This window comes from Taurulus bubalis, assembly GCF_910589615.1.
Source record: "Taurulus bubalis genome assembly, chromosome: 7".
Classification (NCBI taxonomy): domain Eukaryota; kingdom Metazoa; phylum Chordata; class Actinopteri; order Perciformes; family Cottidae; genus Taurulus; species Taurulus bubalis.
In genome coordinates, this window is record NC_136595.1 from 19,168,090 (window position 1) to 19,187,453 (window position 19,364).

Here is a 19,364-nt window from a genome sequence, read left to right on the forward strand (position 1 = left end):
TGAAATGACATTCAGATGCTCAGCGTGCAGGGATAACAAAGGGTCCCCGCAGACAGTGCACTGCCGAACCAATCTGTTCTGTGGGTGAGAATTATAAAACATCACCCAAGAGAGTGCTAAATGTTAATTACTTTATAATGAGCAATTGCCTGGTTAATTTAAACTGCAGAACTTTTCGACATTAAATAAGATGGTGAACAATGCCGCACATTGCTGCCTTCCATGGGAAATTAAAAAGAAAAGTGTTGAAAAAAAAAGTTTATCCTTGAGTGTCAAAGTCTAATGAGTAAGACATATTTAGTTTTTCTTTGTTGGTTAGTTAACTTTTCTTCTAAAACATGTTGCCTCGTTCGCCACTGAATGATGTGGGAATTTTGCCTGGGCAGGAGCGGTCCAGCTGGGGTTTCATTTGGCCTTTTGTTGCTCACAAAATGAGCCTTTGTGTGGGTTTCTTCACCGGCCAAGGAGCGAGGGCAACTCAGAGCAGAGAACTCCCCAGAGATCCAGATGCCTGGAGATTAGTAACCAGGGAAACAAGTGAAGTACTGCAGAAATGCTGATGTCCCTCTATTAAGGAAACTTCTTTATGAAGTCACCATCAAGGTTTTTTTCTGGAAGCATTTCATATTTCCATCACAGCTGGTCATTCAGGGGTAAACCGGTTGGGAACAAGTTGCTATGAACAGCATAAAAAAACAAATTGTTTGGCTCTGTTCTGACAACTAAAATCAAATGTGATCAAATACACATAGCCCTGAAATTTGTAATGTTCATTTTGTTTTGAGGATTATTTACCTCTGGCATGTTTTTAGACCACAGTTTATGGTATTGCTGTAATACAGTAGTTTACAAGTGGATAATATAACATATAGAAACACTTTCCAGTACAATCACTATAACTAAATATTTACTCTAGGGACTTTCATGGAGTTTTATTGTTTTTTGGAGATGTTTTCTTGTGACTGCTCTGTGATTAGCACTGAATAATGTATTATTTATCTCATAAGGGATTTGCATACACATTGTCTAAATTCTATTCTTTAAATGTAAATTGTTGTTTTATTTCACACTCCGGACTACAGCTGCCTTCATTATTTTCCTGTGTCTCTCGGTGTGCTCCTATATATATATATATATATATATATATATATATATATATATATATATTTAACATTGTGTTGCGTCTGACCCCCTCCTGTGTGCTGAGTGGGGAATTGTGTTTTTGTTAGTCTGACAAAATGTTTTCTTTCTGTCTGAGAGATGAGTAACTGTGGGTCACGTTGGCCCCGATTCTCCTCTGTCAGCGCAGACAAAGTGCACTTTGGTGCCATATAAAGACATGCAGTCTCCGTGTCAGCTCTCAGCTCTCAGCAGCAGCAGCATACCACAGTAAATGCACACAGCAAACTGTCCATTTCCTCAGGCCTGTGCTTGGCTAGGCTTATTGATTTGAATCCCAGTAATCAGTTTCTTCTACCCCCCCCCCCCCCCCCACCCTCCCCTTCCCCTTTACCAGCCCCCCAATATTTCCTCAGTGTCATGCTCCGGGCATTAAATAAATCCTGTTAGTCTGAAACACCAGCTGGCCGCTCAGATGTTTTGAGCTTTCTTTTTCTGCAAGGCCTGCATGTGTGTGCAGCGTGAAAGCACATGTGAGATATTGCCTTGTTACATGCTCATGAAGTGTTTTAAACTATGCAGAAATAAAAGCTCCTCCTCTCTTTCAGTTATTTCTTCTAACACATACACACTTAGGCAGAGGATCGGAGGTCAAGTATAAAAGATACAGACTTTACAGAGCTAGGAATGTGGAACGGTCGTGCAAGAGCAGTGTGTGTGTGTGGATGCCAGGTCGGTGCGAGATGAAGCGACAAATGTGGAGCCGGTGTGTTAGCGAGCCGAGCTCAGTCAGACGCAGTGATGTCAAAGCATATTAATAATGTAATACCTTTTCCAGGCAGTATTTGGGTGGCTGTGTTGTCTTTGAGGGAGGTCACAGCTAAATGTTGGATACAGAGAGCTTGTTAAGCTTGTATAGGTTCAGCCTCTTGCTCACGGACACTGGGGGGTTTTGAACCAGGGACCTCTGCTTGAAGATCTTCCTGCTTCTTAATTTCTCCATCCTGCTGCCTTTAGAGAGTGAGACTGAGTGTGTGTGACAGCAAGAGACACTCAAGGCTCTTTTGTGACACAGATCTTCCACCACTGTCTCAGACAAAGAAACAGAATTTGGCCCCTGAAGGATTCTTTCGATTAAAACCAAAGCAGTGACCATAATTAATGCTCCGATTGGATCTTATGTACTGTATCTCCTTTTCCATCTGTCATCATGCTGGGCTCAGATTAATAGTTTGGCGCCTCCTGCTCGTCAAAGCCTTTGAGCAATCTGACTCTGGCGGTGTTTCTTGCACAGAGTACGGAGTCTGTTCCAAATCTGAGATGAGATGACTTTCTGCATCCTGCTGTTTTCACCAGCGCACTGATAAGGCTGGCTGGGCTGAAGGCACCAAACCGACAGAGAGAAGATATCTCACCAATGATAGGCTTTGTCAACTACAGGTCAAGTCACTGTGGCCCTTTGCTGAGAGGGAACCAGTGAGGCAGTGGCAGAGACATTCAAGGGGTCGGTCTTCAAGGGGGCCTCGTGTTGTGCAAGCTGAAGGCTGGAGGGAGCGGGTGCTCTGCTTTTTGTGGGCTTTTTCCAACATCCTGTGGTGACAGGACCCATTTTTAAACTCTAAATCCTGAACCATATTTGGTCAGACGTAGTTGATGTTTGTTTATATTTGAGCTGCTTGGCCCCTGAAATAAAGTTTCCCTCCAACAAGAGTGGGAACTGTATTTTAAGCAGCTTATGTCCCGTTACTTTCTCTCCGCTGGTGAACATTCTAATGATTTTCTGCCCTAACAGAAAGGAAATATTCTTGGCAACGCTTAATCATTTTTATTTCCTGGGCTTTAATAGACAACACAATGTATACTTACCTAAAAAAAAGGCAAAACATACTCTAAATTACAATCTTTCAATTAAAATGTTTACACCCCAGGGATATAGAAACACTGATGCAGGGCTCAATTCCCTTTATTCTTTGATGTTATTTTTCCCCCCACCTCCTGTACTATAAATGATTTCCTGTGGTGTAATCAAATGCTTCATCATAATATCCTCTCCCTGTTTACAAATGGACCTCCTGTTTCCATAAGTACAGAGTAAAACAACGAAAGAGACCCTTAATCTCGAAACAATAATACATAGTTTGTCTCTCAACAGTCCTTAGTTAAAGTCCCATGGCTAATTAAGTCTCGGGAAAAAGTTTTCCCCTACTTAAGTGATTTTTTTGTACAAAGCAAACTAAAATGTATACTAGAAAATGTGTTTTTTGACAGACATATTTCCAATTTGATCAGGTTTTTTGTTTCTTCTTCAGTATTCCAACAAGGATAGAAAAGTGAAATTGCAGTTATTTCCACTTTTCTGTTTTTGGAGTAAATCTGAATGAAATGCTGAGAATGCTGCTGAGCTGGCATCAGTCAGGAGGGAGGGATACTCATTATCTGAGTCACCTCACAGAAGCCTTTATGCTGCATCGTGATCCATTACTGACCCCGCTGATATCCGTGCGTAGCCAGGCATGTGTGCATTTGTTTGTTTCCTGTCAGCCAGAAAACTGCTGTGCTCAGTTTGAGAGTTATTCGCTGCATGGTTCACATTCTTCTCCTTGACTATGGATCCCCAGTGGCTGACATCAAAACACGATGAGCCATCAGCAGTTTCTCAGAATATGCACGAGGAGTTGTCTCAACCTTTGAGTCACTGTTTACACAATCACCACAAACGTTAGTGAGCTGAATCATTTTTCTCTTGTGTAAGAACCAGCATGGCAGTGCAACTGTAGCTCCCCAACCGGGCCTGTGACCCATCCTGTCCTTCCATCTCTCCTCATCTCTCCACTTTCCTCCCTCCTGTCAGCAGCGCAGACACGGCTCTCCAGAGTAACCTCCTTTTAGCTACCTACAAGTCACTCTCTGTCTCAGCGTGATTTCATGTCTTTCCTCCCTCAACGCCTCCTTCCTCTCTGTCCCTGTGTGTGTTTGTCTCAGACTGGCAGATCGCCACACTGGCCTTGCTGTTGGGGGGGGCGGCCCTCACCCTGCTCTCTTTCCTCGTGGCGCTCATCTCCCTGTGCTCTGGCTCCAGGAGTCGCTGCTACAAGCCAGTGGCCGTCATGCTGTTCTCCGCAGGTACGTAAAGAGACTGCGTCACGAAAAAACAACAAACAATATTAAGGAAGAGCTGAGGGACGGTCCACAGATACAAAACAATGACTGTCCAGCTTCCATAACAATCTACATTCGTTATAGCGGTCAGGGGAAAGATTCAAGGGCGAGGCACTAAAACCATTCATTATTTGAATAAATAATTTTGGAAGCGGGTCAGTTATGGTTTTAAATCTATATGCATCTACCATAATTATCTATATAATATATAACATTAGTACTTTCTCTTTCCCGTTTTCCTCTGCAGTGGTGCTCCAGGTGTGCAGTTTGGTCCTCTTTCCCATCAAGTTCATAGAGACGATCAGTCTGAGGGTGTACCACGAGTTTAACTGGGGCTACGGCCTGGCCTGGGGATCCACCATCTTCTCTTTCGGAGGAGCCATCCTCTATTGCCTCAACCCCAAAAACTATGAAGACTACTATTAAATGTGTGAGACAAGAGGAGAAATGGAGACCGTTTCACCCGGTGTCCTCTCAGTAATAGGAACCTTCTGTCCGTTACACAGTGCACAAACACAGACAAGACAAACAGGACATACAAACACTTATTGTTAGTTTCAGGAATAGAAATTAGGTATTTCATTTGATACTGTGAACTTATTGTCTCAAAAGACTATCCTCACTCATTGGACTGAAGCCCCGTGCTCTCTCAGAAGGTTTGGCAGCAAACCCAGTGGGGGAAAGACATCCGAGTTTAATTTGGGAGAATTGCAGTACTCAGATAACTGTGTGTCCCCTTTAAGTGGAACTCCAGTAGGTCTTAGATTTGGCCAGAAAATCTAGAGGGAACAGATGGATTTACTAACCGCACACCAGGACGACTTGGTGGTATAAATAACCAATCAGAGCAGAGAATGATGTAAACTCGGGCCAATCAAGGAAGTAACGGACCCAGGGAGGCCTATTGAAGCGATATCACGAGGATGACAAAGTGAGGAAGACGAGGCACACCTCAGGAAATGCTACATTTCCCCAGAGTTACACTACCACTGGAACTTGGCATTGCCTTCTTCCTCCAGTAGAGTAGTGAAAGCATGTCACAAAGCTCCAAATACATGGCTTCATGTTCTCCTGTCATATCCTGAGTGTATTAAAAACCTCAGAGATACTGTATATAAATAGAAGCTACCTAAGACAGTAAAAACATTCCACAGCCACATCCAAATGATAACATACTGGTGAGAAAAACATTTACTGGTTAATGAATAGCAGAGCGGTAAAGCGTGGCTGCTGATGTAACCGTGCAACATAACCCAAAGTATATCTGCTTTTTGATAAAAATGGTTGTGCTATATGCAAGTATGCGCAGTAAGCATAATAAAGTATTATTTACTACAAGACCAGTGGAAAGGAAGATGGCAAATGACCATGTATGCCGAGTGTGCCATGTCTGCATGATCATACCACCCAGCATGTGCTCACACACCTCCCTCATGTGATGCCTCCATATCTTCTCACCCTGTAAAGCATGGGAATGCACACAGCAGCGTGAGCATCCATAACAACACAACACAGATAAGGAGAGGCTGCGGCTTAAATGGATTGTAGTTTTTGGAAAAAGTCACTATATACTTAGTTTTTGCATCCAAGTTTAGGTTCTTAATGGAGTACTTTAGGAGATGCTCAAGTGAAATATGCTGTGCATGATTTGTGTTATGAAGACTATGGGATCAATCGAGCAGAAAATGGAACGTTTCAAACCTGAAGGACAGTGGGATCACCACAGGTGAGCCCTGTGGCAGCAGGAGCGCTGCACTGGTAATAACTCAAACATGGTGAGAAACTTCTCCAACATTAGATAACGTGAGTGTGTGCATGTTACTACAATTTGCTGCTGTGTTTCTGATTTCCACTGGTATGAAAATGTAATAAACATGTACTGTTTAAAAAAAAAAAAAAAAAAAAAAAAAAAAAGGGTTTTGTTTATGTGGGGAAAAAAGGAGCGTCTGAATTATAAAAAAAAAAAAATATATGCAGACATGCCAGCTTTGCGTGGTCAAGTCACATAGAATCAGCTCCTTTATTAAGTACAGCAAGTTGAGGGATTTGCACAGGAAATCAACATCTTCTGAACACTTAATACAGGGTGTCATGATATGCATAAAAGTACCAGGAATATACTCCTATGCAAATGTCTTTAGTGTTCTTCTTTCAGTGACATGAGCTCTAATACAGAGCCAGATACAGTGTACAGTCTACATTTCGCATTAGTCAGAATGTATATACCATTGCTTTCATTGTTCCACTGTCAGAGTGGGAGTCACAGGTCCTAGATTAAAGTGGAAGTGCCTCCAATTTGAGTTCAGGAATGGGCGCAGTGTAAACAGGGCAGTCACTCTTTCTTCGTGGAATGTTCTCTAGGTAAACCTTGCGCCTCCTCCTCAATCGCTTCAACCTTTCTGAAGCACCAACTGCCAAGAGTCGCAGCGCGTCCCTTCCTCTTTTATACACTTGCCATGAAAAGAGTCTCCAACTGTCCTGAATAAGAACCATCATCATCCTCCTCCAATGGAAAAAGGGGTCAAAGTGCACAGGAGTAGTAGATAGGAGCAGGACAAGTGGGCAGAGAGGGATAGTGGCTCTTCCTCAGCAGGTAAGAGAGGCGTACATATTGATAGACAGGGGGCAGACCTCTAGAAAGATTCTGCAGCTTTTGGAGGGGTGGAGCTCATACTATCCAAGGGGATAGGGCAGGGGTGGGCAATACAGCGCAGCGCTAAGCTCAGGTGTAACGAGGCATCTCGCACTGTTCACAGCGGTTGAGGGCAGGGTGGTTGAGGAAGGTGCAGCTTTCACAGTTCCACTGGGCGCCTTCGAAGTCCTCATCCCTCTGGGGCTCTGGGACTGGCTTGGGGCCCTGATCCCCTTTTCACAAAAACAGAGCAAAGCAGTAAATGAAAAAGGCTGCACAACGCAACAACTTAAGAGCATGCAAGCTTCAGTATAAATGAAGCAGTATAGGCTTCAGTACGCTTCAGTATGAATGTTGGAAGATGTGGGCATTCACTAAACAGCAAAAGTTTCCATGCCAACCCATTTGTGGAGACAACATTGACTAACAGTCACTTCAGCTTTTAGTTTCGGTTGTCAAATAAAAATGTCACAACTCTTCAATTTGCTGGAAGCAAAAGAAGCCAAGTACTGTGAACGAGTAAGGAAGGTGCTGAACCTTCTTGCACTAAAACTCAAACCTGCATCTTGGCAACAATATTAACGTTAGGGCTGCAACAACGAATCGATAAAAATCGATTATCAAAGTGTTGGCAACGAATTTCATTATCGATTCGTTGTGTCGCGCGATTATTACTCCGGGCAATAAGTCGCGGAGAAGAAAAAAAAGAGCGGAGCGGAACAACTGGCCGGCCAGCGTTTCTGAGATTGGAGTGAGACACGAGAAAAGCTGAGGTTGTGATGTTCTCAAAAATAGAAGATCTTTGACAAGTCGAGTCTTGGCCAATCAGCGTCTTCATGTTCCTCAAACTTGTTTTTAATGGAAGCTAGTCAGCTTGCTATCGCGTTAGCTAACGTGTTTGGGTTGTGTATTGTCGTTAAAGTTACGTTCCGTTACAGTTCAGTCTTGCTTGTAAAAAACCGTAACGTGATGAAGAATGCCGTCACCCCCCGGTCTGGTTCAGTTCACGCTGTCACTCATTAACGTTAAACTGGCACACCTGGCTGCAGGTTTTTTTTTTTTACTCAAAGTAGAATGAACGTAGTTGGGCTTAGCCAACAACGTGACGTCGTGGTCATAAGAGACCCAGAATGAAAGAGTTTAAGGAAGAGGACGCTCTATATGGAGCAGTACAGCTTCCCTCTGTCCCAGTATTTCATACATATTGATAAAGCAGGGTATGTAAATGCAGCCTCTGGAGGGATCAATTACAGTAAAAAGGGCTCACATTTGGCAGATGTAAAGCATAGATGTGTATGTTTTTAGTGTTAGTCCATTTTGTTGTTTTAATTAACAGCTCAGGGATGTTCAAGGAGCAACCTGTTTGTGCACTTTCTGAAGATGTTTTGCACTGTCACTTCTGTTTTTGAATAAAGGGTTGGAAATTAACGCTTTTTTGATAAAACCATTTTTTTATCCGATTCATCGGAAAAAAATAATCAACCGATTAATCGATTATTAAAATAATCGTTAGTTGCAGCCCTAATAAATATATTACATACCTGTAGAAGATTTGAGATTTTCTTTACACATGCTTATGAAAATGTCTCAACATTACTAACTTTAATATTAAAGTAGTTAAAACAAATTCTCACCTTTCTTCCCAGGCTTGGGCGGTACAACCGGACCGGGCTGAATGTGGTCATAAAAGTTGTTCATTGCTTTTGGATCAAACTTCCCTGCGGAGGAAAGCAGAAACCAGACATGTATTTAGAAGTGTCCATCCCAACCACAAGTCCAATCAGTCAGACCGATCCTCCTGCTGACAGACTGCTGTGTTCCGACCGACAATAAAGCCCCCTCAGTCAGTGTAACACAAGACACAAAAGACTGCAGGGTCAAAAGGCAAAACAACATTTAATCTGGCTCCATTTTTGCAACCAAGTAATGAAATATCATTTGGCTACATACTATGTTGGCCAATCAAATACATGCAAGTGCATGCACATTCCTGTTAGATTAATTTGTAACATGAACAGCATAATCTTACCGTTTACTTCAGGATCTTTAAGACAGAAGTTTAATAAAATGGCTGATGTATTAAATAAGAGTTGTAAAATCCTGTCTCGTAGTATTATAAACTGCTGGGCAGTGTTTTGACATCCAAAAAGCCTGAAGATTCATGGATATCTAACCCTCACCATCCTGGATTGTATTCAAGCGTGTCACTGGCACATGAAGCAACACGCCACAACCAACGCAGCCCTTTGCATTTTGCTATTGCAACGCTCAAGTTGGTCTGAACCAGGACGGAACGGCCGCAAGGCCAATGCTACAATAAATAAAACAGTTCAAGTAGTATTCACAGTTTCAGGATTTCGCCAGGAGATGAAGCAGAGCTTTTTTCTGGCATGTATTCACTTGGCCACAAGATAAGAAAGCTTACTCTTTGTGTGTTTATATAGTTATATATAGATTTATGACCACAATCATCAACATAGGATTTCATTGTCCGCTTAGATGCATAATTTTAGCAGCATAAAAAAGAAATATGGGCTTCAGGCTCGCAGTCAGATTAACTTGATTTTCAGATTTATTTTTGCACCTGGATGGAATTTTTTCTGCACGCAAAGTTCTTTAGCTTAATGAGCTTTGTGATGAAAGCTGGGCTCAAAGAGGCATGCAAAGATCCCTCACACAAATTGCATTCTACATTGGTCCCAACAAAGACCATTTTTCAGAAGCCTAAAACAACATCCATGCATTCAACTCTAGAACTACTTTCTTCATTAGCACATCAGCAGCAAATGGGACTGCAGTTATTAGCTGCACATTGTAAAGGCAAGCTGCTGACAACTGCTCCACTCCCTCACTCCTGCACATAGCGCTATCTCGTGTTTATTCAAAGTTTATAAATATTGAACCTTGCGTGTCCAAATTGCACCTACTTCAACACTGCATGTCCTTGGGTGCCCAGCAATACACCCGTGAAGTTTGAAGTAGATCGGATGAATGCACAGACGGACAGAAATTCCTTGAAACAATGCAACCAAGTAGCATACGTTTAAACTCCAGGGCCGACCAGAAAATCCAAGTATTTGGCAGCTGCAAGTTCCAATTTCTTCATTTAAGAATCAGGCAATCCTCAAAAACAAGTGTGTGAGAGGGGCACTGGTGAGGGAAGTCAGTGTTCAAAGGCTCTGAAAAGAGACATTGTATACATAAAAACTGCTGCCCGGGTGCTTCACCATTCGCCACTTTATGGAAGAGTGGCAAAGAGAAAGCCAGTGTTAAAAACTTGCATGCATGACGTCTCAGCCAGTGTTTGCCAAAAGTTGAAGAATGCTCCATGAATTTTCCAGGAGGAGCACGACACAAATGTTCAGTGACATCGAGCTGATTTCAAGCAAACTGGTCCAGTTGAGACCGTTTCAGCTTCCAAAAACACCACTCCTGGTAAATATATAAAGCACTGCAAGTCATTTCCACACACAGTGAGTAGGGGCATATCGAGGCAATGCTGTTATCAGTTACGTAATCAACAAGGATCACGTACCAGCCGAACACTGTGCATGGGCCCAATGAGGGTCAACCTTGGATGGGCCTGGGTCCTGTCACGGACCAGCAGGTCATTTTAGAGCGCTGCATCTGTATGCAGTGTGATGGAGCCTCGTCCATCACTTTGGACCCAACTCTGTCTGCTTCTGGGCTTGGCTCTTTCAAGATCAATGCTTTCAGATAAATCAGAGAAACACTTCAAAAGGTTTATATGTAGCAATGTGCATTTGTGTGTGTTGGCATGTGTGTATGTATACCTCTAGACTGCAGTAGATCCGTCTCCTTCAGGGTACAGTCGATATCAATCTGAAGCTGTCTGTTCAGACTCCGCAATCGGGTCATCTCTTCAGGCTGCAGACGGTGCAAACACACAACCCAGTTAGATTAACCAAAAAAAAAATAATTAAAAAAAAAAAAAATACCGCAATATTCCCTATGCCCCTTTTCAAACTTCTTCTTACAGGTAAGAAATTACTTTAAACATCACTTTGTATGATACAATACAGCAATTAGTCTTATCATTATTGCGGCATTTCAGCTGTACCTGGAATACCAATTTAAGTAACGTTTTATTTTTTTATGAACAGAACATGAGTCCACAGCCTGGTTCAAACCCTGTCAGTGAGTAGCTATGTAGCTGCTATACTGAACTTGAAAAAGAATAATAACGCCACAGGCTATTGTTGTACGTCACCTTTTGTGAGCATGTGAAAAAGTAGAAGATTTGTCAGGGCATACACTTGTAAAGAGCAGACAGTAACCATGTTCAGTCCTTACTCTGGGTATAAGACTGCTGGAGTTGACTCTTCTAAAGCGTCTTTGAAGGGCGTCATATTCCATGTTGTTGACGTCGGACTTCAGGTGGTCTAGTTTCTGTTTCTCCATCAGCAGCTCCTTCATGAGACGCTCCATCCTGGCTCGCTGGTGGAGCAGGAGAGCTGGAGGGAAACACACAAAACATGTTTGAAATTCAAGAAAAATAAATAAAATGTTCTAAAAACTTCTGTTATTTTTAGTTCTCCGTTTCTTCTCCATACCAAATACAAGCATAACATCGACATCAAAGCAGAACAATCTAATATAAACATATCATAAAACAAACAAGGCCAACTTGCTGTCCATCAACTTTCAAAGACCAGTTTGTCAGTATGCAGCGTAAGACTACAAAAACAGTTAAAAAGGAGGATAAGTGGACACAAACAGTCCCACAAACTACATAATTTACACAGCTGGGAAGAAACACGCCCCCCCCCCCAAGAAGATTACAGCTAAACACAAAACGGTCAGACCCTTTGCAACCCTAGCCATTTATTACTTAAACAACACAGTCATTATTTCAAAATAAATACATTTTCAAAACATAAAAGACATATGAGGACTGCTGCCAAATACAGTAGCAACACCTTCTATCCATGGAAAGTCCACAAGGATGCAGCACACAATTGAATAAGAAGGTGAATCTTCATCTCTCATACCATCCAAAATATGAAATGCGCAAAACAAAGCTAGGAGGATGACAAGCCACTAATAAACCAGGAGAAGGTCTTTGAAGATGAAGTCAGCTACTCACAGGCTATAAAAGGCTTTGGTCTAGTAATCATGTGCACATCCCCAAAACAACCACATCTACTCCAGCTGAAAAATATCAGTGAAAGAAATGCAAACACATGCAGAGTAATAGATAGAAAAAACAAGAATATCCTACCTTGTGTGTAGGCATAATCATCAGAGCCTGAGCTTGAACGTCGGGGCATGTGCTGAAACTGACTGACAATGTTCCCTGGCAGAGCAGAGATGGGCAGGATGGGTGCAGGGGCGGCGTTGTGTTCCCCCTGGTCTACTATGTTGAGAAGAGACTCTGCTTCGGCCACAGGAGGTGAGCTGAGGGACCTCTGGGGCTGGCCACCTGGGGACACTTTGATTTTGAAGGTATACGCTGACTGGCCCGGTTGAGGAGAAGAGGCAGGTCGAGGCCTTGCAGGGCCTTGATGCTGCAGGTACATCCCAGGGTGGAAGGATGCCGGCCCTGTAGGTCCAGTCATAGTGATGCCCCTCGAAGGGGAGCTGGGCGAAGGGCTGGTGGCCATGTAAAGCGTTCCCTGGGGGTGGGGTGTGTGAACAGGTGAGTTGCTGCGAGGTCGTGGACCCTCCAGGGTAATCTCTATCTGGTTCTTCAGGGAGTTTTTTGTGTGGTAGGGCCTGTAAACAGCTGGCTGTTGCTGGGGTTGTTGCTGGTGATGATAGGGCATGCTGGGAACGGTTGGGGAGCTAATAGGGAGGAAGACATATTGCTGGTGCTGGGGTTGGGGCTGGGGCTGTGGTTGGGCCTGGACCTGATGCTGTGGGGAGCTGTAAGGCGAGCCGTATGTGGGAGTATTGTACGGGGACTGCTGATGCTGATACACAGGCACCCCTGAGGAGGACCAGGGTGCTGGCTGTGGGCTCTGGGAAGGTGAGGGTCGAATATACAAGGTGGCGTTGGTGCTGTTAGCGTAGTGCCCAGGGGGTATCTGCAGAGCTTGTGGGACAGTGGGTATATTACTTTGCGAAAGTGTGACTGTTATAGGGTTCATAGTGTAACGTGGGACTGGGGAGTATGTGGGAGACATGCCCTGCATTGTGGGTGGAGGAGTGGGAGTGCTAGCCGAGCGGCTCTGATCGTTCATGAAGAAAGGATTGTAACCCGGGGAGGGAGCCATAGTGGCGGGGGCCGACAGTGGCTCAGGATAGCTGGGCCGCTGGGGTTCGATGTGAGTGTCACTGTTGCTGTGCACAAGGGAGCGTCCTACTCCTGCTGCTCCTCCATTTGTCTTGCCTGCCTCTGAGCCTGGGTATCCTAGGCTAATGTGTAGCATGTGGTTTCGACTAAGTCGCCCTTCTTCTGGACTGTGATGGAACTCTCCATACAGGTATCTGTTACTCTCCTGAGCCAGCAGGTGACAGCAAAGATCCAGGTTATTATTGTTCTGAGAAAGCAACAGAGAACATTGTTAGCCATGCAGTGTTGGATCATAAGGCTGCATCATAAATGGACAATACTAAAAAGGTTGGTCATCAGGAAGTCCAAACATAGAAAGATATCCTAAAACAACCTTCTTCTAACAAAGTGAACACTGCAACATTTTACAACATTCTTGAAACAGCTTTTCTGAGCGTGTGTGTGTGTGCGTGTGTGTGTGTGTGTGTGTCTACCTGCAGAAGGCACTGTGAAACTACACCCTCTGGGATCTCTGGGAAACGCTGCTTGAGGTCCTGCAGGATGTGGTAGTCCAGCTGAGCGCCTCCCTGCGCCATCACAGAGCGTCAACGAGCCCAAAGCTGCAAATGCTGAAATAACTGTTCTCGTCTCATACCCTGAAGATACAAAGATGACAGACACAACTGAGGTCAAAACTCAAAACGTCAAGGGAGTGCTCGAAATAATCCCATTGGCAGTGTCTGTTGCACACGATGCGTCAGCAGTGATTGCAGCGGACAAATAAAATCAATTTTATAGTCTATACGAGGCATGTCAACCTGACTTCTCAAAGACCACTAAGAGAGGGGCACCAATCCAAACATAAACCCACGATCACAGAGAAAATCACGCCAGCGTTACTGGCATTCATTCACATTAGCACAGGAGTGGCAGTCAGTATGTTGTTGTTTGTTTAGCCAATGGGTTGCACCAAGCAACGACGACATACTATCGCTAGCTAGCAGGCTCCTGAGCATCTGTTAGCCTCCGTGCATCACTCACACACTCACGTCCACACAGGAGTGCTGTGCGGCTACGACAGGAAACATTGCCCTTCCCGGGAGATGTGTCGATGTTACCCGCATCTAAAAAGTCTCCCGTTTAAAACGAGATAAGCTCAACTCGTTAACTGCCAGCCAGCTAGCTGTGCTAACGCTTAGCTGGTCAGCTGTCACAAGTGTTGATGGATTAGCTAGCTAACCCCGCTAAAGTTAGCGTTAGCCCACTAGTGGCTTTATAAAACTCACCATATGTTGAGAGTCTTCCTCATGTCTTGGACGACAGCTGAGTCCTGTGGTGTTTCTGAAACGGTACGCTGAGGTTGGTCAACGATTTGGTTGGACTAACTAAGTTATGGTTTCGCATTCCAGCACCAGGCCCCTTGTCGCTGAGCTGCATACGAACAGGCTGTCGCGATAATGTCAGATTTTCCCGGACCAGGAAGTTGTTTAAATCGGCTGGAGCGACGCTGTCAGTGGTGCGCATATCCGCATGCTGGGGCCCTCTGATGAGCTATGAGCAGCACCTTCTTATCTCTATATATTTCTCTTATATCTATGGGCACAACTACACCCAGTTTTCACTCAATGCTACTGAAAAGCAACAATTGTCGCCTAGAAAAATTGCAACAAACTTGAGCTCTTAAATCTATTCAGCCTATAATTCCCTATCAATAAATATAATTAAGCTATATTCTAATTATGATATAGCCTAATAGGCCATAATAATAATAATAAAAAATGCCATGAAATGAATGAAAAAACGGTTGTACATGCCACACTTTCAACATTTAAATGATAATTAAATGTTTTATTACGCAAGTAACAAAGTGTCTCGCAAAAGCGAGAACATAAAAAAAAACATGAAATCAATAAATGATGACATCAAATTTGAATAAAACAGATAACAACTATTCAGTCAAGATGAAACAAGGATTGAAAATAAATAAAAATATCAAAGACACTATAAAATAAATTTAAAAAAGACAATTCAATTAAAGAATTGAAGTCAAATCAAAGATCAGCTCTCTGATCAAACTGTTTTAAGAAGAGATCAATTTAATTCTGTTTTTAACCTGTTCTCCTCAATAGTTAAGACATTTTCCCCTAAAAAAAATTGATATAGGCTCCTGTTGAATATCAATTGCTCTGTTGCAGCTCACACATTAAACATTGAAACTATAGGGGCCTATTAACAATTATTCTGTTGAAATAAGACACATGACTCATTAATTTAGATCAAATATAATAAACAAGCTAGAAGACAACTATCACATGTTGTAAAAATATATCCATAAGATGCAAATGCCTTGACAAAGAACACTATTTGCTACTCCATTTATCATTTACTGGAATTCCACAATTTAATCAGCTCTGAATTTGTTTTCTTCTCTAAATTGTTGTTCTGGAGGTGGTCCGAGGTCTCAGTTTTCTAACATTCCTAATCCTCAAGGTCCATCTTGCTGTGTGTGTCTCTAATAATATCATGTCATATTCAACATGCTTGTGTGAGTCTTGACCCTGCATGAGAAGAGATCAGTGACCTGCTCTAAATTCATTTTGCATGACTTGATAATTGGTTTTGGGACGCCACGATGAACTAAAAATCACACTGCAAATATGTGTAAAATTGTACAGAGAAAAAGTAGACAGGCTTTTAAGATGGAAGATATAACCATGATGCTCAACATGTATCTTCTTCTTAAGTAATTGTTTCAGTTGTTCAGTCTCCTTTGGTCTATGAACAGCTTTTGAATTAAAACAATACAGAAGCAAGCCATATAATATTAAAATATTGAGATTTGTTGAGTCACAGATTTTGGTTGTTGGCAAAGAGATCAACAGGACATCATACAATACTGTAACAGCAGAGTCAGGATTCGTGTCACTAGGGGGCAGTGAGAGAGCCATGAATTTTTCACAAGCAGTCATGCTTCAGCGGCAATAATAGGAAGGAAGAGGGATGGGTCTCTCTAAAGAAAAATGGACATTGGTTTAACAGTTGAGGAGGCAAAACACAAGCATCTTGCCTCTTGAATTCTACAGATTAAGGCAAGAATGTAAACACGCGTATAATTGAGGCCAGACTGTTGAGTGGTGCACAATTATATGATTCTTTTATAAGGCCAAGTGGTTGGTGTTGTTAAGGGGTTGTGGTCAGTCATGGATACGAGCACTGTCTCTCTGTGGTTTAGGGTTGTCGACAAGCCAGTCATGTAAAGTTATGTCTTTCTTATGCCAATGCCTGTTAGCTGAGTTAGCTCACACTAGGTTTTTTAATGCTGCACAGTGAAAAGACACATGCAGGTTATTGGACCATTTCAGAGCACATCCTATACCTTTGGATTACTTTTACTGTCTTCTGCTAAATTTCAGTTTTGGAAAAAGTTTTTTTCCTCCCTCTTGGTGTGTTTTCCACGCTCTCCGTGTGCCCTAAAAGCAGCTTTGTAGTGTGGTGTGCTCGGTCTACAGGTGGCACCTGTTCCGTAAATCAACTAGTCAGCAGTCACTGCTGGGAAAGTATGAGCTGCATTCACCGCTCGTCTAGTTCAAGAAAGAGACAGCTCAAATATATTCTGATGCAGGAGATACAGAGAAATTATAAATTTAAACAAATGTTATTAAAACTGTAGTTAGTTTGTGATGTTATTCACTTGAAGGACAAGCAATCAGTTTTGTTTGCATTGAAAGACTTATCCAGTCATTTCAATCAAAACAATGAACCCTCAGTTAGCTTTGTATAATGAGAAAGCATCATGTTGATGCCACAAGTTGAACAACAGCTTAATCGGGTTAGCACATGCAGGCTTTCAGTACGAACACAACAGAGAGTTCCAACACTAAATATCACATATGTGAACTCAGTGAAGCCATGATTATACCTGAGGAATATATGTTAGACATTAATAAAGAGTTATTGCAGTGGCATCAGGATGTTTTGGTGGGCAGGAAACTGTAGTGCCTCCTCAGCTTTGTATAAATGGGAGAAAACTGAGAGGATTTCCTCTGATATTTTGATTATGTTTGAGACTTGTCAAGGGATAATGTGTTGACAATGTGTGCAGTGTGTACAAAAAGTATTACAAAATTATTGACACAAATTTAGCAGTCTTTGCTTAGCTTTTTTTTTTATATTGACTGTAACTGTTTCAGTAGAGGTTTGGACAGCTGGCATCTGTGAGTCCATTTTCCAGCACTGATTCAGTTTTGGCCTGCTGAGCCGGTTTGTCCTGGGCTGTACCACCACAAACATATCCACAGGGGTGTCAGGGGTGAGCTGCAGCGCCCTAAGCAAAGGCCCAGTCTGACTCAGGTTAACTGTCCTTACAGTGTTGAAAAGTTGTCACAACTGTGGTGCTATTTAAAGCAGTCCCCTTGTTGTAGCCCTGAGAGTTCACAGATCAGACTCTTAATGTGGGCAGGAAGTGAGTAGATGTTGGGGTGAAAAGGGCCTCTCCAAAACAGTAACAAGTCTTTAAGATATACGCTGACCAATTTAATGCAACTTAATTTATTGGACTGTTCAGATATAACTTTTAAAAAGTTAATTTATTTGTACTCAACAACTTAATAAAGCATTAAGTGGAAACATGAAGTGGAAGTTCCAGGAAATACACTGAGCTCAAAGTACATTGGCTGGCAGTCTATATGTACTATATTCCAACCGGTCTTGTATTCATTTTGTCCACATTTTTTGAATTGTGTGCACCAGGAGGTTTTACTTTTTGCAAGCAATTACCTTCTTCCTATTCTTTCATCAAAGTGGTCCCCAATGTTTCCATTTATTTCTCTCTCAATGATGCTGTGGCTCTCAGATTTCACTTCTTGTATACAGTATTAGCCGGGGCTTTGACCCTCTTGTTGGGGGTTTCCCAAAGCTTCAACACTCTAACTGGACACGCTGAGTATTGCTGAAATTATGTTATTAACGTTAATAACGTTAGCTGTTTATCCTGCAATTTACATTTAAACTGTAAATAGTTTCACATCATACTTTTCTTCAAGAGAAGCATGTAATACAGTTTGCAAAACAAGATTTTCAATAAATTACAATTGATTATTTAGACAGCGGTAAAAAGTGTCAGAATCAAATGTGGCAACTCTCAAAAATCTCTATTACATACCTAGAATACTTGAATTGGGAATTACTTGGTGGAGTTTCTGCCTGCGGTCTGTTTGGCCAGTGAGTCAGCAGCTGTGCATGGAGCCATTAAAGCAGACCAAATGTGTCTGCTGCAGAGTTTCTATTTACATCCACGAGATAAATTTCTCGTCTTAAAGAAGACTCACCAGTGTGGTGCAGACTTATATACGGTATGTTTTCCTACAATGTGTGATAGGAATGTATGGTCTCTGATTAGAAGTGACCATATTGAAAAACTGTCTTTGTGAGGTTCTTGGCGTGACGATATGAGTTCCAACTGTCACTGCATAGCTCATTGACAGCAACCGGTTAGGCAGGAAAACAAAGGACAAGTTGGTGTCCCTCTTGACTGATAAGTCAGGAATCTTGGCTCTAACAGGCCAATAAGCAGATAATAATGTCTGTCTGGATTTAGATTGAAGTCATCCCAAACAGACTTGACCAGAATTGTGTACCACGTGATTCAAGACAATTTTAGCTGAACTAAATATTATAAAAATAAGAAAAGGAAAATGCATGATGGAGCAGGGCAGGTAGGTGAGGGTACACAAAACATGCATGGGATGATACTTAATTCTGCCTGTAATTTAAGCTGCTGTGCTAAATTAGAGGATACATATTATTTAGTCCTCTGACAACTAAACAACAAATACATAGGTTTCACAGTAATATTAAGTATTATGGTCATAGCCATACGTTAAACTTATTACTAAAAACACACTATAACTTTGCAGTGTGGCCATAGTGATCAGAGCATTAACATATCACTCAAGCCATTTTAACCTTAAATAACCTGATATTAAAATAAATACAGTGAAACTGTTAAATACATTACTGCAAATTAACCATTAAAACACAATAATACGACCTATTTGTCCGTACAAAACTTTTAAGGACAATTATAAACAGTATTTATGCAGCTGCGACTGCAAATGATCTCGATGAGACTGTGTGGGTGTGTGCGCTCGCGCGCGCGCACGAGGCAACAGCTGAACCTGCGGCAGCCGCGCGCGGAATGCAGTATCCGGTTGAAAGTAA

General features: G+C 42.3%; 2 protein-coding genes across 2 annotated transcripts in view; one reads left to right on the forward strand and one right to left on the reverse strand.

The window, feature by feature from the left end:
* tmem47 (transmembrane protein 47) overlaps positions 1–4,726 on the forward strand; it is a gene marked incomplete at its 5' end in the record, with an annotated part of 5,116 nt that extends 390 nt beyond the window's left edge. The window contains 2 exons of the mRNA XM_079221519.1: positions 4,102–4,242; positions 4,526–4,726. Of these exons, the coding sequence (XP_079077645.1) occupies positions 4,102–4,242; positions 4,526–4,704 (320 nt within the window). The 3' untranslated portion in view covers positions 4,705–4,726. The remainder of the gene's footprint in view (positions 1–4,101; positions 4,243–4,525) is intronic.
* A 2,258-nt stretch (positions 4,727–6,984) lies between these two features.
* Positions 6,985–13,741, reverse strand: tab3 (TGF-beta activated kinase 1 (MAP3K7) binding protein 3; the record flags this gene model as incomplete). The annotated part of the gene is made up of 6 exons (XM_079221518.1): positions 6,985–7,143; positions 8,545–8,628; positions 10,705–10,798; positions 11,225–11,385; positions 12,153–13,413; positions 13,640–13,741. 6 exons carry the CDS (start codon positions 13,739–13,741, stop codon positions 7,001–7,003), a joined length of 1,845 nt encoding a protein of 614 aa, XP_079077644.1. The 3' UTR covers positions 6,985–7,000.
* Positions 13,742–19,364: the final 5,623 nt, after the last annotated feature.